Source organism: Peromyscus californicus, unplaced genomic scaffold, assembly GCF_007827085.1.
Source record: "Peromyscus californicus insignis strain IS unplaced genomic scaffold, ASM782708v3 Scaffold_9__1_contigs__length_137607984, whole genome shotgun sequence".
NCBI classification, from domain to species: Eukaryota; Metazoa; Chordata; class Mammalia; order Rodentia; family Cricetidae; genus Peromyscus; species Peromyscus californicus.
In genome coordinates, this window is record NW_026294617.1 from 123,428,737 (window position 1) to 123,451,669 (window position 22,933).

General features: G+C 42.8%; 1 protein-coding gene and 1 long non-coding RNA gene across 2 annotated transcripts in view; one reads left to right on the top strand and one right to left on the bottom strand.

Moving 5' to 3' along the window:
* Positions 1 to 9,049, top strand: part of LOC128106172 (uncharacterized) — a 31,791-nt gene extending 22,742 nt beyond the window's left edge. The window contains exon 4 of the long non-coding RNA XR_008216612.1: positions 7,827 to 9,049. This is a non-coding gene — a long non-coding RNA (uncharacterized LOC128106172). The remainder of the gene's footprint in view (positions 1 to 7,826) is intronic.
* The window catches only part of Dnai3 (dynein axonemal intermediate chain 3), a 64,626-nt gene extending 42,519 nt beyond the window's left edge, over positions 1 to 22,107 (bottom strand). The window contains exons 1-7 of the mRNA XM_052731491.1: positions 21,939 to 22,107; positions 18,044 to 18,139; positions 17,633 to 17,671; positions 6,775 to 6,956; positions 5,421 to 5,525; positions 4,703 to 4,852; positions 3,409 to 3,608 (exon numbers count right to left, since the gene is read on the bottom strand). Of these exons, the coding sequence (XP_052587451.1) occupies positions 3,409 to 3,608; positions 4,703 to 4,852; positions 5,421 to 5,525; positions 6,775 to 6,956; positions 17,633 to 17,671; positions 18,044 to 18,125 (758 nt within the window). The 5' untranslated portion in view covers positions 18,126 to 18,139; positions 21,939 to 22,107. The remainder of the gene's footprint in view (positions 1 to 3,408; positions 3,609 to 4,702; positions 4,853 to 5,420; positions 5,526 to 6,774; positions 6,957 to 17,632; positions 17,672 to 18,043; positions 18,140 to 21,938) is intronic.
* Positions 22,108 to 22,933: the final 826 nt, after the last annotated feature.

Genomic DNA, 22,933 nt, shown 5'->3' on the forward strand with positions numbered 1-22,933 from the left:
TCAGGCAGAGAGGTAAAGAGAGTTGGAGTAAGTTTAACAGAACCTCTTCCCTGCTTGCCTGTCTGTGGCCGAAGGTGGAGTGGTGGTGAGAAGGATTTGGGTTTAGATCTTATCTTCACCTTTTAACTTCTGCTCTCCAGGCAGGAATAAGTCACAAATAAAGACATTTGTGGTTTTGTGGAAGTAGCAATGTAATCAAGAGTCATATCTTTTTAATTTACTTATTTTTACTTAGGTGCATTGGTGTTTTGCCTGCACATATGTCTTGGTGTGAGGGTGTCAGAACCCCTGGAACAGGAGATACAGACAGTTGTGAGCTGCCATGTGGATGCTGGGAATTGAACCCAGGTCCTCTGGAAGAGCAACCAGTGTTCTTAACCACTGAACCATCTCTCCAGCCCTCATTCTTATTTTTTAAAAATAATTTGTTCTTCTGATTTTCAGCAAAACTATTCAAACTATTCATTAACACTTCAGTTTAAAATAGAGTTTTCTTTTTTCTTTTTTCTGTGTGTGTCCGTCCTTTCTTACGTGTGTGTGTGTGTGTGTGTGTGTAGTGACTGGGACAGAACCCAGTGTCTTGTGTGTTAGGCAAGCACTCTACCGCTGAGCTGGATCATCAGCTGAGCTTTCATTTTCAATTTCTTTTTTGCCTCTGATCGTTTACTTGTAAAATGGTGATGGAACCGCCTTTGAGGACCACTGTGAGAACTGAGTTGGTGTGGGAAAATAACAACACCTGGCAGGTGAGACTTGCTTTCACCTCTTATTTGAGACAGTATCACCTTTGAGTTTTGGGACATCTTCCATCATGGTGACGCATCCATCTTCCTCACACCTGCCGTCTTCCTGAATATCTTGATACAATGAAGCAATACCAGCATTTTCCTAGTCATCTAGGTTTGAACCACTAGAGTTCCTTAATGTCTTTCTTTGTGAGCTAAAGTCTACTCGTTTCTCTTCTATTACTCCATCTCTCCAGAAAAATAGCTACCACTATTTTTATTAGTCAGTGTTTCTTGAGAGCCTACTCCATCCAAAGTACGGTAGGCTGGGTTCCTCTAGAGGGTCACTGTTCCTTTTGAGTCAACCTCCTGGCCTGACTCTCTTGGGACTTGTCTGTATCCTATACGTCTTGGCTGGGAAATCATCTCTCCTTTCTGTCTTGATCTCTCTCCTAGGTGTTTCCGGGTCATAACTAGAAGTCTTCACTTATTTCTTCTCTTCCTCTGGTTCCAGCCTGTTCCTTTATCTGCTTCTCTAGTTTCTGACACATTTCTCAGCCCAACCTTTAGAGTCTATGCATCTGTGTCCTGATTTAACATTACACTTGCGTGACTTCTGACTTCACTTACACAGACCTGAAAAGCATGATTTTGTATTGTACCTCACGATTATGACCCCCTATTTTAATTCTCTCTAGCCTTCTTATGCCCCTTTCTTTGCTCCATCCCCTTCTCCCATTAAAAATGCACACGGCAGAGACTCCCAGCATCTAAATACACAGTAAGACAATAACAAACAGAGCTTAACGCTGAAGAGGGATGGGAGAAGAGACAATGAAAAATGTGGGGAAAGAGATGACCTCACCATGGAGAAAAATGGTGGAGGGATAAAGACCAGAGGCAGCTTTTGTTTCTGCAGGAGGGCCAGAGAATGCCTAATCTAAGCAGAGATCTGAGTGGGGCGAAGGAGCATTCTGGAAGCATAAATACACCAGTCATAAGCATGTCTGGAAGATTCAAGAACAAGCAGTCAGTGTGGCTGGCAGGAACGGGAAAGGGGATCTGGGAGAGGTGAGGGTGAGGGGCTCTGAAGCGGACCCAGGCCATGCGAAGCCTGGAAGGGGTTGGAGGGCTTTGCTCAGGTACACCATCTGAGGCCCACTTTCACGGGATTCCTGTGCTCTATGGAGAGCAGAGGGCAAGGATGGACAGCTGTAGCCCCATTAGGAGGATTTACCACACTCCAGCCAAGAGACGGACATGACGTGGTCCAGGTAAGAAGTGGACACATTCTAGTCCGAGTAATTATGACTTCTTACTAAGAAGAAGAAGATTCAGGAGGCTCCTGGCTTTGGGGTAGAAAACTAAGTTTGCTTTGGCATTTGAACTTGAGACACCTACCAAACAGCCAAGGAAACAGTCAGATAAATGTGTGTGGAGCTCAGGAGAGAGACTGAGGTTGAGAGTGTGGATTTGGGAGTCATTAGCAAACAGATGGCAGGGAATGCTACAGGGCTGGCTAAGTCACCCTGGCATAGGTTCAGAGCCTCGGGATCCTTAAACGATTATAAATGGGAAAGAGGAAAAGCCAGTGAAAGAGACCTAGAAGGAGTTGCTAGTGAGCTAGGAGGGGATCAGTTCACTGTGCCCATTCTCCATACTGAACAATTTAATTCTAGAAAGACAAGCGGTTAGTGTTCTTAAATACTCCTGAAAAGTGAAGGAAGAGATGGTCTGGAAATGGACAATGGAATTAGCAGATCAGGGCCTTGGTAAGAAGGCTCAGAGTGGGCTTGAGGCAGAACGGTAGATCAGAAAACAGAAGCGGGTGTTGGGGGGCAGGGCTGGTTATATCCAAGTGAACTTGGACAATTGCTATGGAAGTGATATTAGGCAATAGCTGGAGGAGACGTGTTATTGTTGGCTTTGATGATGGTGTTTTGTATGTACACATCTCCTTTCTCTCCCATCTTCTCTGTTTACTGCTACTGCTCAAATTAACACTGGCCACATCTCGTCTGGTTTAATTAGAGCCTCTTCCTACCTGTCCAGACCCTTCACTTTACAGCTTCCTAGGTGCTGCCCTCCAGCACACACCACCATGGATCATGTACACTGTACCATCACGTCTCCTTTGTTTCAGAGCTTGCCAGCATTCCCTGCCGGCCTACTGCTTTTGTGTGTACCACACTGTGAAGGACATGAGACTTTAGATGCCATTCTAAGGGCTCCGGATGGAACTTTCTTGTGTTTTTATGATAGTTGCCCAAATAAGAAAGTTAGCCAATGAAGCCAGACAATCTGATACAAGGTGCAAAAATGGCCACTCAGAGCTGCTGCAGTGGTGCACGCCTGTGATCCCAGCATTTGGGAAGCTGAGGCAGGAGGATTGCTGAGAACTGAGGATCAGCCTGAAATACATAGCAAATTTCAGGCAAGCCTGGGCTGAATAGTGAGACCCTGTCATAAGCCAACAAAATCTCTCGGCAGGAAGAATGGAGCTGCGAGAAAGCAACAGTAAAATTCCAGGTGAGAACCAGCAGGTGCTGTGATTATTTTTCCCATTGTCCTGCTTCGTAGTTTTTAGCATATACTTGTATCTTATTCCCTAAGATTTTCAAAAGAGAATTATTGGGTATAATTCAGTCTTCTTGAATTGTCTGTTATATCATGTCATACCTACCATTTTGTCTGAGTGCTTACGCCCTTGACCTCAGGAATGACTTGCAAGCCAATATCTTTCTCAATTTGTGTGAGTGTAAAATTTTTATCTGTGTAAGAAGTGCACTCAATGTAGGCATCTTTTATGCTAGAAGCATTCTGGTCACTGAAAGTCACAGGTGCACCAAATTGACTTCGTTTTCTAGAAATCATGTATGTCACCTGTAACACACATAAGCGGTAAAGAAAACCTAATGAAGTCACTGGAGAAAAATGGATGTCTGATACGGTGTTGGGTTGTCCAGAACCTCTCAGACTCCTCTGGACTCTTGCCACCCCTCTCTAGTTCTATGTGGCTTTTGTTCCCACAGCCTGCAGCCACTACTCCTCAGTGAAGCCATGTTCACCATGACTGAGGTCTCTTGGCCTGTAGACAAAAAGGACAGGAAGTGACTGGGAGTTTACCTCTTGACCAGTAGGGGATTGATAGCAGGAGGCATGTGGAAGTCCATCTTTGTGGCTTCTATTTGGGATAACCCTGAGTTTAATTTGTACTCCGGAGTTCCCCTATGGATTCAGGACAAAGCCTTCCTTCTAGAGACTATGGCAGGCTTGCTCCCTTGGAGGGCTTCCTTCCTATCCAGCACCACCCCTCAGCCAATTGCATACAACCCTCCCCTCAGGAGTTGGTCTGGGAGGAAATACCACTGTATTCCTTTTCTACCACTGCCATAACTGACTACCACAACTGGGGTGGCTTAAAACATAGGACTTTATTCCGACAGCTGTAGAGGCCAGACATCTGAAATTGTCTAGCTGGGGGAGGGGGCAAGGGAGAACTTGACCCCTGGTGCCAGTTAGTAGCCTTCATTGTTCCTTGATCATAGATATAGTCTCCCTGAGGTCCCTACAGTCTTCAAGCAAGCATGTGTGCTGGGGATTGAACTGAGGGCTTCGAGGACTCAAGGTCCAATTCTCTGTCTTCTTCATATGGCATCCCTGTCTACATCTATATATGATCAACTTCTCTTAAGAACATCAGCCAAATCAGAGTAGGGACCTATTCTATTTGTGACCTCATTAGGGATAATTATATTTGCAAAGATTCCTCCCCTCCCCCCATATCTATAGTGTTAAACTCTGGGGGAACAGATTCAATCCATAACACCTGCCAAAGAAAGAGGCCATTCTTCTATTAGAAAAAAAAAAAAACCCACACTTTCCAATAGTACATACAGTAAAGTTCAGGATCTCTCAGGAAAGAATACTATTTGGTTAGAGGAAAGTAAAGACTGGAAAGCATCTAAGACTCTGACCCGTCTTTTCGATTCCTTGACAGATTCTTCCTCGATTTCTTTCTCACTGCCCAAAGACACCCACGGCTTGGAGACAGGTGGTTTGTAGATGTACAGGTCTTCTGAAGTATGTTCCTTGAGTTCTTCTTGTTCTTCTGGCACTTCTTGGGTCTAGAGCAGAACAAGAAGCATTCCAGAACGTAGGGCCAATCATATATTCCTTGTGTGTATCTTACACAGCTAGCTTGACTTACATGGGTGTATGAAGCATTTCCCATATTGCTGTCGACTTATGTTTTCATAAGCAAAAAGGGGGTGGTTGTGGGAAAAGAATAAATAATTAAAAAGTAAGACACAAGGAAAGACAAAGATGAGGAGGAAGGAGAGGACACCCCACATGCCAAGAAAACATCCTTTACCTCATGTCTTTACAAATAATATGGATTGCTTAGTTTCATGGCTAAAATATAAAACTCTGTTTCCCTGAATTTATGATGGGTTATTTGATAAGAGGAAAGTGTGTGTGTGTGTGTGTGTGTGTGTGTGTGTGTGTGTGTGTGTCTGTGTGTGTTCTACTTGGGATAGCCCTGAGGTATAATTTATACTCCCAAGTTCCTCTACAGACTCAGGTCGAATCTCACTATTCTGAAGCTGAGCTGAGCTCAGGGACCACGGCCATGTCTAGGGGCCTAGGGGTATCCCAGAAGCACCAGCCTGCAAGGGCTTAGGGTTTACTTACCTTTAAGAAGTTTTCCTTGCCTTCCTCGGTCCCAATGAGGTAAAAGTTGAGTCCATATTTGAAGTCCTTGTCATAAACAAGCAGCAGCTCGTCCCCTGGATATTCCTGTGGGAACATCAGCAGAGGACGAGGGTCAGAGCTAATTCAGTTTGTGCTGGTGCTAACATCAAATCAACAGGATCTGAAATGTAAATGTGGTGATAATCTGCCTGCTAAACCCAAACCTCTAAATTATTTAATTAAAAAGTTCTTAAAAATGCAATCGGTCTGTGGAAATTTTATCATGCAATTAAAAAAACAGATTTATTTATTTTCATTTTTATATGTGTAAGTGTTTTGTTTGAATGTATTTATGTACACCATGTGCATGTCTGGTTTCCATGGCAGTCAGAAGAGAAAGCTGGATTCCCTGGAACTGGAGTTAGCTGGTTGTGAGTCACCATGTGGATGTTGGGCTCAAACCTCCATTGAAAGAGTAGGCAGTTCTCTGAATAGCCGAGTCATCTCTCCAGCCCCATTACTATGCAATTTTATTTCTAACAGAAGGAGGAAAACATCGGGGCTGGGGGAAAGAACCCCGTTGGTGAATGTCTTCTGTGCGAGCATGAGAACCTGAGTTCAGACACAGTGGCCTTGTCTCTAACTTCAGTGTTGGGATCAGGGGAGAGAGGAGGAGTCCCAAAACCCATTGGCCTGCCAGCTCAGCCAAATTGATGGATTCCAGGTTCAGTGAGTGGCCTTGTCTAGAAAAAGTGGAATGCTGTTGAGGAGGTTACCTCCCAGTTTCCACAACACGTGCCCACACATGCACCTGCACTCACAGGGATACAATTACCCAACCCAACACACACACACACATAAACACACACACACACACACACAAATAAATAAATAAAAGAGAGAGAAAGAGAGAGAGAGAGAGAGAGAGAGAGACAGAGAGAGAGAGAGAGAGAGGCATGAGCATTGTTTGATAGTGTGGTCTACATGCTTGGGGGCAAAACAGGACCAAAACTATGGATTAAACAACTTAAAGCAGTATAAGAAAAAAAAACATTTGAGCAAAGGTCTTACTTTGCAGCTCAGGATGGCCTGGAAGTTGCTATATGTCCCAAGTTGTCCTCAGACTCATGATCCTCCTGCCTCAGCCTCCCAAGTGCCACCATGCCCAGCTAGATTCCTATTTTAAGTTACAGGGTAAGAATGAACCTTTCACCTATCATCCTGATACAGGATTTCAAGGGGCCTAAAAGTAAAGGGAATGCCAGAATTGAATGCAAAATCTTCTCTAACATGTGTTTCTTTCCTGGGATGTTCTTGAGGTAAGACTGAGGGCAAAGAGCAAGCATGTATTTACCCGAACAATTTTTTTGACCGGGTGGAAGTCTGATACTGCAGCTCGGTTCAGCATGTCTGCCAAGATATCATCTTTTTTGATGAGCTTATACGGTTGCTCATCTGTGAAATCTTCATCTGCTCGACAGTTGAATATTTCCTGGGTCCTGGTAGTTAATACTAATGGATAAATTTCTGGATGGCCTGTGAGAACAAAGTAGAATTTGGACATTAAGCACAACTTAAAATACTAAAATCAGGAAATGTGCAATTTTTAATGATTTTCTTGGTTAAAAATTTGAGACTCTAATTTTATTGTTCTTACATTTGAAGTTGACTACATTCACTGTAAACATTTTGAACCATAGACTTTAAAGATGACTCAGTCAATAACCTTTCCTTTCAAACCTGAGGACCCGACTTCCATCCACAGCATCCAGGTAAAAGGTGGGCATTGTGGGATACCCTTATCATGCCAGCAACAGTGAGCCAGGAGATAGAGACAGGCAGATCTCTGGAGGTCCTGGCTAGGCAGCCTCACCTACGTGGAGAGGCTCCAGGCCAACGAGAGACCCTATCTCAAATAAAGACGTAACAGGTGGCTGAGGAATATATGGTATCTCTGACCTCCAGGTGCATGCACACATGTGCACCCACATGCACCCAGTCAAACACAAACATGCATGCATACACACAAAATCTTGAGCAAAATAAAAAGAAAATGCCAATGCCTTATTAATATCCTCCAAGAAACAACTTAGTATTTTCTTCTATCCATCCAATGTAGACCTTTTAAGAAATTCTGAATCCTGCTTTTAACACTTTACTGTTACCTCACATGGATTCCTACTAAGACATTAAATAACATCGCTGAAACATTATTTTAAATTAATTTATTCCTGCATTTGACCATCTTGCTGATGAGTGCTCAGTTTTTCTTATTTGTTTCAATTATTATAACTGTTCTTACAAAATTAAAAAAGCTTATGAATTGTTCTTGTATTACAGACCCTTTCTTTGGGATAGTTTTAGAAGTGCAAGTCCTGGTCTGAAGGTGTGGTGGTTTTCCTTTAGGTCCTTTCAACTTCTGTTCTGCTCCCTGGCCTTGCTTCTTCATTCTACCCGAGACCAGTCCCTAGCAGTGGCACGTCCTGGTCAGAGGATGCAACAGGGCACGGGAGAACTCTGCCAGTCATCAGCCTGCACTCAGGATGTCTTCCAGTCTCTCATCCTATTCAACATCACTAGCTCCTGCCAAGTCAGTCTCTGTCTCCCTACAGCACAGCCTCTCATCTCAGCACTCCTGGGGGCCCAGGGTCAAGTCTCACTCCCTCCATCTCTCATACTGCTGCATATTTTCCATGCTCCTTCCAGCTGCTGCACAGAGGTTCCAGCAAAGGGAGAAGGGTATGCTGTCTCAGGTTGGAATGCTCTGGTTGTTTTCCTGCAGAGGTACCCTGCCCCCAAGTGGCTCTATGGGATAATTATTTATGTAATTTGAGGGCTTGAAATGATTTTGTGCAGAACTCTGATTATGTATGAGAATGTATTCTAAACTGCAATTAGTTGTTGCAACAATCATTTGAAATACAAATTAATTATGAAATCTGGACAAACCTCTTTTTAGTGCCCTCAGAAGTACCAATAGAAAGGTTTTTTAGTTACTGACTTTTCAAGTAAGTGATTGCAATGTCTGGCAGATGGTGGTGTTTAGCATAGACTACACAGTAAAGGCTCTGTGGTTTCCTTAGGAAGCTGCTGGGAGGAACTGTGGAATCCTCTGCACCAGAGTGGAAAAAGAGAAGGCACTATACTAATTAGCACAGGTATTCAAAAAGGCAAGAAGCTGCCCACCTCCCAAGAAACTGGAGAGACAAAAAAACCATGCTCTCTTTTTAAAACTGTAGTTTAATTTTTAAAGGTCTTTTGGGACAGAGTTTGTGATTGCTAGCTTTAATTGTCAACTCAATGCAAACTAGAATCACCCAGGGAAGATTATCTACAGTAGACTGACCTTATGGGCATGTCTACAGGGGACGGTCTTCATTAAGTTAACTGAGGTGGGCAGTTTCAGCCCACTATGTGTGGCACCATTCCCTAGGCAAGGAGGGAGGGTCCTGAACTGTATGAGAAAGGAGAAATCCAGCTGAGGGAAAGCAAGGATACATGCACCTGTTTCTCCCTGCTCTTGACTGTGGACGTGAAGGAAGTAGCTGTTTGAAGTTCCTGCCTTTACCTACCCCTTCACTGAGGGTCTGTAAACTGAAATTGTGAGCCAAATAAACCCACCTCCTCTATGTTGTTTTATGTGTCCAGTTATTTTATCACGGTAACAAAAATAAAAACTGGAACAAAGTCTCACACTGTGAAATCATAGGCTGTCCAAGAACTCACTATGCAAAACAGGTTGGCTTTGAACTTGAGGTGATTCTCCTGCCTCAAGATTGGGTTTCATGTTTCTTGCTCCCACTAGACACTCAGTTCAGATCTTACTAACTTGGCATTTTTCATAAAAAGGATCCATTTTCACTAACTGAACATTTTAAAAGCAATTTAAAAGTAGGATTGAACATTTCCTTATGTAGAAGCTAGTAAACATTATAGGCTATTTGCAACTGGGGTAGGCAATCGATGGTTACGGTGAACAAGAGGAACTTGATAGAATGTGCATCCTCTGTGATCCAGTGCCTTCATGCTCCAGCACAACAGACAGAATAGAGCAAGGCCTGAGGATTCTGCCACCCAACAGAGCCTGTGGTGAAACTGAACAAGAACAGCTGCTGTTTAGGCTTTAAGGCTTGTGCTGAGGACAGCATCAGGACCTGAGGCAATAGCACTGGGCTGTGGAGATCAGCAGAAAGAGGCACTCACTTGAGCTTAGAGGTTAGTGGGATCTCGTTTGCTCCCCAGAGACTGAGGAAGGTCTGGGGCAGAGGAGGATGTTGGAGCTTCACTCAGGTGTCTGCTACAGGACTGCTGGCCATGAGCTCAATAAAAATGAACTGGCACCAGATGAATATTGCCTTTGAGCTATAGTTTGAAATATGCTATTCTGATAGAAGTAATAACATGCAGACATCCAGCAAAAGATATTTTAATACTCTCATGATAGGTTAGAAATTATTACTGGGTGTGTGTGGTGGTGTACTTGTGTGGGTGTGGGTGCATAACAGTGTATGATGCATATGTGGGGCTGTGACTGCCAGTACTGTATGATGTATATATGTGGGCATGGGTGCAGAGCAGTATATGATGTATGTTTGTGGGCATGGGTGGACAGCAGTGTATGATGCATGTTTGTGGGCATGGGTGGACAGCAGTGTATGATGTATGTTTGTCATGGGTGCACGGCAAGCTTTGGAGGTCATAGAACAACTGTGGAGCTGTTTTTCTCCATCCACTTTATTTTTATAATTTTTTTAATGTTTTAAAAATTATTTATTCTTCGTAGACCACACCAGCCAGAATGGGTGACTGACCCACCTGCCAGGGGAACTGCACCCCTCCCTGGATTCTCTCTCCCCCTTCCCCAAGCTCATGCCATTCCAGGCAGTTCCTAACCCCTCTGCTGAGCCCTCCCCCCAACTCCAGAACACTTCAGCCAGGCAGGCCCTGGCCACACAAGCCAGAATGGGTGAGTGACCTGCCTGTCAGCGGAACTGTACCCCACCTTGGATTCTGTCCTTCCTGCCCTAGGCCCATGCCATCCCAGCTCGTCCCTGACCTGCTGCTGCTGGGTCCTGCCCCTAACCCCAGTGGACTTCTGTCATGGAGGTGCAGACCACACCAGCCACAACCCATTAGTGACCCTCCTGTCCTGTAGCCCGCCTGCTCCTATCTCATTACCAGTGCCACCACTGGGCCCTGCCCCCAGCTCCAGAGGAATCCCACTGCTCTGGTACAATCCTCACCAGTGGAAGAGCAGGTGACCCACCTGCCAGCTGGACTGCCACCCCCCCCATTCTGCTCCCTCAAGACCCACACCACCACCCAATCCTCCCACATTATCATCCTCCCTGCAGCCAGCCCTTCCCAGAACTCCAGCAGATTCCACAGGCCTAGACACTGTCCATACCAGTTGGAAGAACAGATGCCACAGGCCCAGGTATAGTCCACCCCAGTCAGAAGAACAGCCCCAGCAACTCTATTGGAGGCCAGACTGCTCCTAGGGACCCCAGAAGAATACTCAGGCTTTACTGGAGGCCAGGACAGATCTAGAGACCCAAGAAGACTTCAGCTGTACCAGAGACCAGACTGGATTAATGGACCCAAGTCCTCCAAAACCCCAGTGGACACACCCTACTAGACCTGAAGACTCATCAGTTACCAGAACCCTTGGTCACTTAGGCCAAAAGACCAGAGAGGAAACAAAAACCAAGGAACAAAACACCCATCCAATAAAATACCCATCCAACAAAGACAAACACAGGCATCAACACCTACACCTAATCACCCAAATCCAGATGCCTAAACTCCAGTGTAAGAACACAATCAATAACAGAAAGGGCAATATGGCATCACCAGAGCCCAGCTATCCTATGACAATAAGACCTGAACATTGCAACACAACTGAAGCACAAGAAAATGACCTTAACAATAACTTTGTGAAGATAATAGAGATCCTTAAAGAGAAAATGAAAAAACTCCCTTAAAGAAATTGAGGAAAAGACAAACCAAAATTTGGAGAAAATCAATAAACCTCTTAAAGAATGTCAAGAAAACCAAGAAGAAACCCAAACAGTTAACAGAAACAAATAAAACTGAAAATAGAAGCAATAAAGAAAATATAAGGGGCTGGAGAGATGGTTCAGAGGTTAAGAGTCCAGAGGTCTTGAGTTCAATTCCCAGCAACCACATGGTAACTCACAACCATCTACAATGAAATCTGGTGCTCTCTTCTGGCCTACAGAACAAACTCTCACTGAATACATAATAAAAAAAATAAACCTTAAAAAAAACAAAGAAAGAAAATATAAACTGAGAGAATTCTGGAAATGGAAAATATGAGTAAGCAAACAACAACTACAGATGTAAGCATCGCTAACAAGAGATGGAAGAGAGACTCTCAGGCATTGAAGACACAATAGAGGAAATAGATTCACCGGTCAAAGAAAATGTTAAATTCCTAACACATAACATCCAGAAAATCTGGGACACTATGTAAAGACCAAGCCTAAGAATAATAGGAATAGAAGAAGGAGAAGAATCCCTCTCAAAGGCCCAGAAAATACATTCAACAAAATCGTAGAAGAAAATTTTCCTAGCCTGAAGAGGACATACCTATAAAGGTACAAGAAGCTTACAGAACACCAAATAGAATGGACCAGAAAAAAGTCCCATAGCCACATAATAATAAAAACACTGAATATACAGAATAAAGAAGAATATTAAAATCTAAACGGAAAAAGACTAAGTAACATATAAAGGCAAACCTATCAGAATTACACCCAACTTCTCAATGGAGACTCTAAAAGCCAGAAAAGCCTGGACAGAAGTCCAATAGACCATGGATGACAGCCCAGAATACTATAACCAGCAAAACTTTCAATCGTACAGATGGAGGAAACAAGATATTTCATGATAAATTCAAATTTAATCAATATCTATCTATCCACAAATCCAGCCCTATAGAAGGTACTCAAAGGAAAACTTTAACCCAAGGAAGTTAGCTACACCCATAAAAACACAAGCAATAAATAATCCCACACCAGCAAAACCCAAAGAAGAGAAGAGAAACACACACACATACCACCACCACCACCACCACCAACAACAAAATAACAGGAATTAACAATCACCAGTCATTAATATCTCTAAATATCAATGGACTCAATTCACCAATAAAAAGACACAGGCTAACAGAATGGATACGAAAACAGGATCCATCCTTCTGCTGCATACAAGAAACACACCTCAACATCAAAGATATTACCTCAGAGTAAAGGGTTGAAAAAAAATTTTCCAAGCAAATGGACCCAAGAAGCAAGCTGGTGTAGCCATTTTTATATCTGATAAAATAGACTTCCAACCAAAATTAATCAAAAGAGAGGGGGAAGGACATACTTCATACTCATCAAAGGAAAAATTCACCAAGATGATGTCTTAATTCTTAACATCTATGCCCAAAATGCAATGGCACCCACATTCATAAAAGAAATATTACTAAATTTAAATCACACCTCAACCCTTACACATTTTTAGTGGGAGACTTCAATACCCAACTCTCACCAATGGACAGGTCATCCAGACAAAAACTAAACAAAGAAATAATGGAGCTAACGGACATTATGAACCAAATGGACCTAACAGATATCTACAGAACACTTCACCCAAACACAAAAGAATATGCCTTCTTCTTCTCAGAACCTCATGGAATTTTCTCCAAAATCAATCACATACTCAACCACAAAGTAAGTCTCAACAGATAAAAGAAAATTGAAATAACCTCCTGTATCCTATCCACCATGGATTAAATCAGGATTTCAACAAAAACAGAAACAACGGAAAGCCTACAAACTTATGGAAACTGAAAAATTCTCTACTGACTGACTACTGAGTCAAGACAGAAATGAAGAAAGAAATTAAAGACTTCCTAGAATTCAATTAAAATGAATATACAACATACCCAGACTTATGGGACACAATGAAAGCAGTGCTAAGAGGAAAGTTCACAGCACTAAATGCCCTCATAAAGAAATTGGAGAGATCTCATACTAGCAACTTAACAGTACACCTGAAAGCTCTAGAACAAAAAGAAGCAAACATACCTAAGAAGAGCAGATGGCAGGAAATAACCAAACTGAGGGCTGAAATCAACAAAATAAAAACATAGAAAACAATACAAAGAATCAATGAAATAAAGAGTTGGTTCTTTGAGAAAATCAGCAAGATAGACAAGCCTTATCCAAACTACTAAAATACACAGAGAGAGAACATCCAAATTAACAAAATCAGAAATATAAAGGGAGACATAACAACAGACACCAAAGAAATCCAAAGAATCATTAGGCCACACTTCAAAAACTTGTACTCCACAAAATTGGGAAAATCTAAAAGAAATGGACGAATTTTCTTAGTAGATACTACTTACCAAAGTTGAATCAAGATCAGAAAAACAATTTAAGTAGACCTATAACCCCTAAGGAAATAGAAGCAGTCATTAAAAGTCTCCTCACAACAACAACAAGCCCAGAACCAGATAGTTTCAGTGTAGAATTTTACTAGAATTTCAAAGAAGAGACAATACTAGTACTCCTCAAATTGTTCCACACAATAGAACAGAAGGAACATTGCCAAATTCTTTTTATGAGGCCACCATTACCCTGATATCCAAACCACACAAAGACTCAAGAAAGAAAGATAATTACAGACCAATTTCCCTCATGAACATTGATACAAAAATACCAATAAAATACTGGCAAACCGAATCCAAGAACACATTAACAAGATCACCCACCATGGTCAAGTGGGCTTCATCCCAGAGTTGCCGAGATGGTTAAACATACAAAAATCTGTCAATGTAATCCACCATATAAACAAACTAAGAGAAAAAAACCCGACATGATCATCTCAGTAGATGTTGAACAGCCTTTGACAAAATATAACACTCTTCATGATAAAAGTCTTGAAGAGATCAGGTATACAACATACCTAAATATAATAAAAGCAATACACAGCAAGCTGATTGCCAACATCAAATTAAATGGAGAGAAATTCAAAGTAATTCCACTAAAATCAGGAACAAGACAAGGCTGTCCATATCTATTCAATATAGTACTCGATGTTCTAGTTAGAGTAGTAAGATAACAAAAGGAGATCAAGGGGATACAAATTAGAAAAGAAGTCAAAGTATTGCGATTTGCAGATGACATGATAGTATGCATAAGTCACCCCAAAATTCTACCAGGGAACTCCTACAGCTAATAAACACCTTTAGCAAAGTGGCTGAATACAAGAGTAACTCCAAAAACTCTTATATACAAATGATAAAAGGGCTGAGAAAGAAATCAGGGAAACAACACCTTTCACAATAGCCACAAACAATATAAAATATCTTGGGGTAACTCTAACCAAGCAACTGAAATACCTGTATGGCAAGAACTTCAAGTCTCTGAAGAAAGAAATTGAGAAGATATCTGAAGGTGGAAAGATCTCCCATGCTCATGGATTGGTAGGATTAACATAGTAAAAATGTCCACCTTACCAAAGCAATCTACAGATTCAACAAAATCTCCATTAAAATTCCAACACAGTCCTTCACAGACCTTCAAAGAACAATACTCAATTTCAGATGGAAAAACAAAAACCCAGGATAGCTAAAACAATCTTATACAATAAAAGAACTGTCAGATGTATCACCATCCCTAATCTCAAGCTTTACTACAGAGTTATAGTAATAAAAACCACATGGTATTGGCATAAAAACAGACACATTGATCAATGGAATCGAACTGAAGACCCAGACCTAAATCCACACTCTCATGGACACTTGATTTTTGACAAAGAAGCCAATACTATACAATGGAGAAAAGAAAGCATCTTCAACAAATGGTGCTGGCATAACAGAATGTCAACATGTAGAAGATTGAAAATAGATCCATATCTGTCAAGTCCAAGTGGATCAAAGATCTCAACATAAAACCAGTTGCACTGAACCTGATAGAAGAGAAAGTGGGGAAATTGGCACAGGAGACAACTTCCTGGATAGAACACCAATAGTACAGGCACTGAGATCAGAAATTAATAAATGGAACCTCATGAAACTGAAAAGCCTCTAAAACAAAGGACATGGTCAATAGGACAAACCCTACAGCCTACAGAATGGGAAGAGATCTTCACCAACCCCACATCCATCAGAGGACTGATCTCTAAAATATATAAAGAACTCAAGAAACTAGATATCCAAACCCCAAATTATCCAATTAAAAATAGGGTATGAACCTAAATGGAGAATTCTCAACAGAAGAATCTCAAATGGCAGAGAAGCACTTAAAGAAATGTTCAACATGCTTAGTCATCAGGGAAATGCAAATCAAAATGGCTCTGAGATTCCTTCCATCTTACACCTATCTAATGGCTAAGATCAAAATCTAATGGCTTTCGAATGGCTAAGATAGAAAACACAAATGACAGCTTATGCTGGAGAGGATGTGGGACAAGGGGAACACTCCTCCACTGCTGTTGGGAGTGCAAACTTGTACAACCACTTTGGAAATCAATATGGCAGCTTCTCAGAAAATTGGGAATCCATCTACCTCAAGACACAGCTATACTACTCTTTGGCATACACCCAAAGGATGCTCAATCATACCACAAGGACAGTTGCTCAACTATGTTCATAGTAGCTTTATTTATAATAGCCAGAACCTGGAAACAACCTAGATGCCTCTCAACCAAAGAATGGATAAAGAAAATGTGGCACATTTACACAACATTGTATGTACTCACTCATACGCGGTTATTAATTGTAAAGTAATGAGTAACCATGTTATAATCCACAGACCCAGAGAGGCTAGGTAACAAGGAGGGTCCAAGTGGGGACCCTTGGATCTCCCTGGGAAGGACAACTGAGTCTGGTGGGAATGGGAACATGAGGAATCAGGATGCAGAGTGGATGGAGGGGGAGAATACTGAAAAAGATGACTGGAAAGGGGGGGCATTTGGGGATCAGGTAGAAACCTGATGCAAAGGAAACCTCCACAAATCTACAAGAATGAACTCAGCTAAGACCCCTAGCAATAGTGGATACGTAGCCTGAACCAACAATCTCCTGTGATTAGACTGATGACTACCCTAATTGTCATTAGAGAGCTTTCACACAGTAATTGATGGAAACAGATGCAGAGATCCACAGCCAAGCATTAGACTGAGCTCGGGGAATCCTGGTGAAGAGAGGGAGGAAGGATTGTAGGAGCCAGAAGTGTCAAGGACATCACAAGAAAACCCACAGAAACAACCTGTCTCATAGGAACTCACAGACTCTGGATCAATAACTAGGGAGTCTGCATAGGACCAACCTAGGCCCTCTACATATGTGACAGTTGTGTAGCTTGGTCTACTTGTGGGATTCCTAACAGTGGGAGCAGGGGCTGTCCCTGATGCTTTGGCTGGCTCTTGGGAACCTATTCCTCATACTGGGTTGCCTTGCCCAGCCTTAACATAGTGGGAGGTGCTTAGTCTTACAGAAACTTGATATGCCATACTGTGTTGCTACCCATGGGAGGACTGCCCCTTTCTGAACAGAAACAGGAGGAGGGGATTGGGGATGGGAGTAGGGGAGGAGGAGGGAGGGAAAACTGTGGCCAGGATGTACAATAAATAAACAAACAAATAAAAAGGAAACAAAGAGATTATTTATTCTTATTTTATATGTACATATGTTTTGCCGTCATGTGTGTAACACATGCATGCAGTGCCCTCAGAAGCCAGAAGAGGGCACTACATACCCTGGAACTGGAGTTAAAGATGATCATGAGCCACCAGGTAGGTGCCGGCATTCAAATCCAGGTCTCTGGAAGAGCAGTCCGGACTCCTAAACACTGAGCCATCTCTCCATCCTCTCCTTTCACTTTTATTGGGGTTCTGGGGATCAAACTCAGGTTGTGAGCTTTGCCTGGAATGTGATTTGTCCACAGCCATAGATTTCCACACATGGATTTATCCACATCTGCAGTCTCAATAAATTTCTTTTTTAAAGGACTGCTTTGACAAAATCTATTTCTTAGTTTAATTTTTGCTGTCTATTTTCATTTCTATTCTTTATTTTTTAAAATTCCAGGTCAGGTGTGGGGATGCAATCCAAGCTGACCCCAAGTTTGGGGCCCATCTGGGCTACATAGTGAGACTTTAAATAACAAATTCTAAGTATTATTTCCACTCACCCATGCTCTCCATGTTCATTGGCTCCTCTTCTTCAACAACTGAAATGCAAGGAAATACCAAATTTACAAAAGAATTGTAAAACATCAAACATAAAATATGAATAAAAATATGCACTGGAGAATTCAACTACCACGTGACTGGTTACAGGAGAAGCAGGTAACTGTCCTTCTCTTTAGTGATGTACGTACTGTGGCATTTCATTAACATTGTAGTAAAGTAAGTGGGGAATGATTAACCTCCATTTAATGTCTCTCTGACTTTATAATAGCAAAAGTATTTCATTTTACTTGGTAGGTCATGCCAGAGTCTATACTACATAGTAAACAACAACATACATTAACACATAATAACACACACACAACAAGAAATAACCCATAAAAAAAACTCATTAAGCAAAAAAGCCGTCCTACCTGGTATTGATGGTTTGATCTTCTTTTTGCCACCCTGGCCCTTTCTCTGGCCCTTGGGGCTCTTTTGTGGTTTCGGTGCCATGGCTCTGATGTAGGCTACAAAAAGAGATACCATGTCAAGTCCTGGTTTACACTTCCAGGCATGAAGCATTTTGATTCAGTGAATATCGTCACAAACATTGTCAGTAGGAACTCGGGGTTAGTTGTGTACTGTGACTAAAGGTGTTACTGCCACAGCAATGTGATTGATGAGACCCTGCTCCCATGGAGCACCGGCTGAGGTGTCTCATCGCTGTCCCTGATTCCCTGAGGGCTCATTCTCTGTGGTTGCTCAATGCTGCCTTGTTCTTTGTCTCCTCACAGGTGCCGTGGCTACACAGATGAGATTAAAGTCCATGGGACGCGTCAGGCCCACAGCACACATATCCGAGCAGAGCTTTAAAATGGATATAATTTAAGTCATACTCCCATCTTAGCATATGAGCATGTCACCATTAAGATATTATTTGTGCCGTCCCAGGGTGCTTTGACAGGATGTAGCACTGGACAAGGTCATCCCATGACTTTAAATCCCTGTCAAGATGCCTACCATAGACTTGTCCTATTAAAAGGTTAAAAGTGTGATTTTGGCTGGGCGGTGGTGGCGCACGCCTTTAATCCCAGCACTCGGGAGGCAGAGCCAGGCGGATCTCTGTGAGTTCGAGGCCAGCCTGGACTACCAAGTGAGTCCCAGGAAAGGCGCAAAGCTACACAGAGAAACCCTGTCTCAAAAAACCAAAAAAAAAAAAGTGTGATTTTGGTGTCAGGTATAGTGGCCATAGCTATAATTAGAGCTCTTGGGAGTTGAAGCAGGAGGATTGCCATGCGTCGGAGACCAGCCTGGGCTACAGTACTGGTGTGATTTCAGGCGTCTATGCACCAAGATTTACAAACAGTCTCTACTTTTTAGCTGAATGGTCCTGGCACACTACAGACCTTCTTAGTCTCCGTCTATTTCTTTGTATAGTGGGGATAATAAAATCTACCTCAGAAGGTGGCTATGGGGCTCAGTAAAAGTAATAACAATTGAATCATTATTAACTCTGTCACCTCAGAGGCTTGTCTTATTTTAACGAATCATCATCAACACAGATTGAGCATTATTTTGTAGCTGATGGCTAAAACATCATCATTTTTTTTTGTTGTTTTTTACCTAGTCCCTTCGTTACAAAATCTTGACCAAAGTGTGGGTGTCTGTGTGTTCACCTATAAATATCTTTCTTGCATGCACTGAAAACATTATTTAACATTACTGTGCATGTGTGTGCATGCATAAAGTGGGGAAAGGAGGGTGGCATGTGGGCCACTGTCCCGTGTGGCAGTCTTTGGGAGTCATTTCTCTCCGTCCATCTTTATGTGAGTTCTAGGACTGAACTCAACTGCTCAGATTCACATAGCAAGCACTTTTCATGTTGAGCCTTGAAAGTCCAATGTGTGTATTTTTAAATCGTAATAATTATAAGTCACACTTACAGGTGTGGATGCCAGGCAGTTTGAAGCATTTCATGTGCATTTTAAATTCAATGGACTGTTTTTCGAGACAGGATTTCCCTGTTTGCCTGTCCACACTGGCTTTAAGTGTAAGATGCTTCTGCCTTGGCTTTTCTGTAAACTTAATCTTAGTCGTGTGTTATTATTACTGTCATTTTTCATCCATATTTTATGAGGCCCGGAAGGGTCAGGTCACTGATGAGGGGTCATGGAGAGCAGTGGGCATACTCTCAACCTCCACACTACACCACCCCTCAGATTTCTGTGTTTCATTACAAATATATCTTAATTAGGGTTCTTATTGCTGTGACGAAACACCACAACCAAAAACAAGTTAGGGAGGAAAGAGTTCACTTGGCTTACACTTCCACATTGTAGTCCATCACTGAAGGAACTCAGGACAGGAACCCACACAGGGCAGGAACTTGGAGGCAGGAGCTGATGCAGAGGCCGTGGAGGGGTGCTGCTTACTGGCTTGCTCCCTATGGCTTGCTCAGCCTGCTTTCTTATAAAATCCAGGATCACCAGCCCAGGAGCGGCATCACTCACAATGGCCTGGGCCCTCCCCCATCCATCACTAATTAAGAAAATGCCCTACAGACAGAACTTATTGAGGAATTTTGTCAATTGCAGTTCCCTCCTTTCAGATGACTCTAGCTTGTGTCAAGTTGACATAAAACTAGTCAGCACACAAATAGAACTATTTAAAGCCATGGTGTTCATCAAAAAAGGTACAATTTATGCTTTGATCAATATTTTATAATTCTGACATTTTAGAAATTTCTCTTCCTTTCCCTTCCTTTCTCTCCCCTCTCCCTCCCCTGGTGTGTACAGGGGAGTGTTTGTGTGTGTCACGGAATGACTTTGGATGTCACGCCTTAGGCACTGTCTGCCTATCATCACTATTTTTTGAGACAGGGTCTTTCACTGGCCTGGAGTTCACCACGTAGCCTAAGCTGGCTGAGTATCAAGCCTAAGGCATCTTCCCGTCTCTGCTTCACAAGTGCTGAGATTACAAGTGTGTGTTAACACACCTCAATTAAAACTATTTATTTTATTGAGTGTGTGTTTTACTTGCACGTATATACGTGTGCCACACCCATGTCTGGACTTGTGGAGTTCAGAAGAGGGAATCAGATCCCTTGGCACTGGTGTTACCGGTGACTGTGACTACCATGTGGTGCTGGATCCTCTTCAAGGGGCTCAAGTGATCCTAACCACTGAGCTATCCCTCCAATCTCCTCACACTGCTTTTTTTTTAAACCTGGTTTTTGGTGATCAAATTCAGGTGCTCATAGTTGTAAGACTGGCATTTAGCCAGTAAAGTGATCTCCTCAGCCCTGAGCTTTCTACTTAAACAATTTTTTTGTTTTTTTGTTCTTCGAGACAGGGTTTCTCTGTGTTGTTTTGGTGCCTGTCCTGGTTCTCGCTCTGTAGACCAGTCTGGCCTCAGATTCACAGAGATCCGCCTGGTGTGCCGGCGCATGCACACACACATTAATACTACTAATACTACCACCATTACTGTTCATTGCATATCTTATACAATGAATATTGCTATTTATATGTGCATAAAATGTCAAATCACTTCCCTATACAAAAACATGCTCTTCCAGTATAAGATCGACGTCACTTGAAATGCAAATTTCCCAAGCCTTTTCTACTTCCGAAGAGTGGATTTTGCATTTTAGCAGCGTTTTTGCGATTTTAGAAGCACTTATCAGAAGATAATCCTGCACTGGTGGTCTGCTTTCTCACTGAGCCTGAATCTGTCTTGTTCTGACACATTCCAGTGATACAGTGAGGAGCTGACCCGGGTTCTCAAACAGACTGCCCGAGGGGTTGCTGTGGATCCACTCAGCGTTCCGCATGCGGTACTGCGAGGAAGGAGCAACCGCACTGAGCAGCAATTAGGTCCCACATATAGTAATCACTAGGGGAATGAAACGAGAACTTCCTTCAAAGACTTCATGATCTCTTCATCTTCCTTGGTTAGCCCTCTCCCACCCCCAGTTATCCGCTTCAGCCCGCGTGTAGATGAGTAACCAGGACCATGTCATTCTCCTATTCATTTATGCATAATTTATTGAGCTCCTGCTGCGTGCCAGGCAATGCAAGAGCAAGAACGAGACAGTATCTGCTCTCTGTTCCCAGCATTCTTAGATCGCCGTTAACTGCTCTCTCATAGCTGTTTTGTCTCACTGGCTTGGGCTGGAAGCTTTTTGAAAATAGTGAAAACAGTCTTTCCTTGTTTCGTAGACTTCCCTGCCACTAGCACATTCCGGGAAGTTTCCGAATGCCCTTGAAATGGTAATGAGATACTTAGTTCACCCACGCCTCCTTTTCCATTCTGAACCGCCCTTACCTGGAACCACTAAAGGGAAAAGAAAGCAGCCTCTTGGCAGTACCCGGGAGAAAAGCTCCTTTGAGGGTTGGAGATGGGAGCTTGACTCTTCTCGCTCCGAAAAATAAATCTCAAATCTCCAGCAACAACAGCCTGGCGGGTGTTGCTAGGACGCGTCCGTTGCTAAGAGGTGTGTGTGTGTTGTGAGGGCGGCCGGGGAATCTCTTTTGCTGAGATTGACAAACCCCTTTCACCAATACCGTATTGGCTCTCAACAGTTTCTTTCATACAAGGCTTGTAATTGGTTGTCATGTTGTGACGTCACTCAACGTAACCCCGGAGAAGCCGGCAGTTTCCAGCCAGCAAGGAAACCGCTGGCGATTCCTGTCTTTTAAGGGCAGTGCTCCCAGTTGACCCCAGGTCCATGCCTTGCCTTGCATCCTCCACTGCAGCGTTACTCAAAGTGGCGTCCTGTGGGGTGCGGGTGGGCAGCCCCGAGGCCAGTCACCTGACTCCACTGCAGGGAGCAGGATGCACCTAGAACCTGGGTAAAATTGCGGTGTGGAGCGGAAGTTGCACTCGAGTTGTCCTGGACGTCCCTGACTACTGTGGTGCATTTTTTTTCCTCGTCAAAGTAATTTATTGTATAGAGTTTGACTCAAGCTGGAAATACATGTCTCAGTGGGAAAAGCGTGACTCCCTGTTGATTGTAAGGACCATTTCATCTGGCGATGGGCCCTCCACGATTGACAGAAGCTCGTCTCTCCAGGCTTTTTCTTTCTTTTCTCTAAAAATACAAATTAGAACTGCTAATTTGTAACCTGGTAAAATTTAGAAAGTAATGCAGCTGACTGCCACAATTGGTCTAAAGAGCTATGTGTATGACAGAACTACTGTCCTAGAACTCCCTCTGTAGAATGGACAGATGGATGGGCGGATGGATGGATGGACTTACCATAGATGCCACAGCTTAGCAGAGCCAAGATTAATTCAGAATCTTTAGATAAATTTTCAAA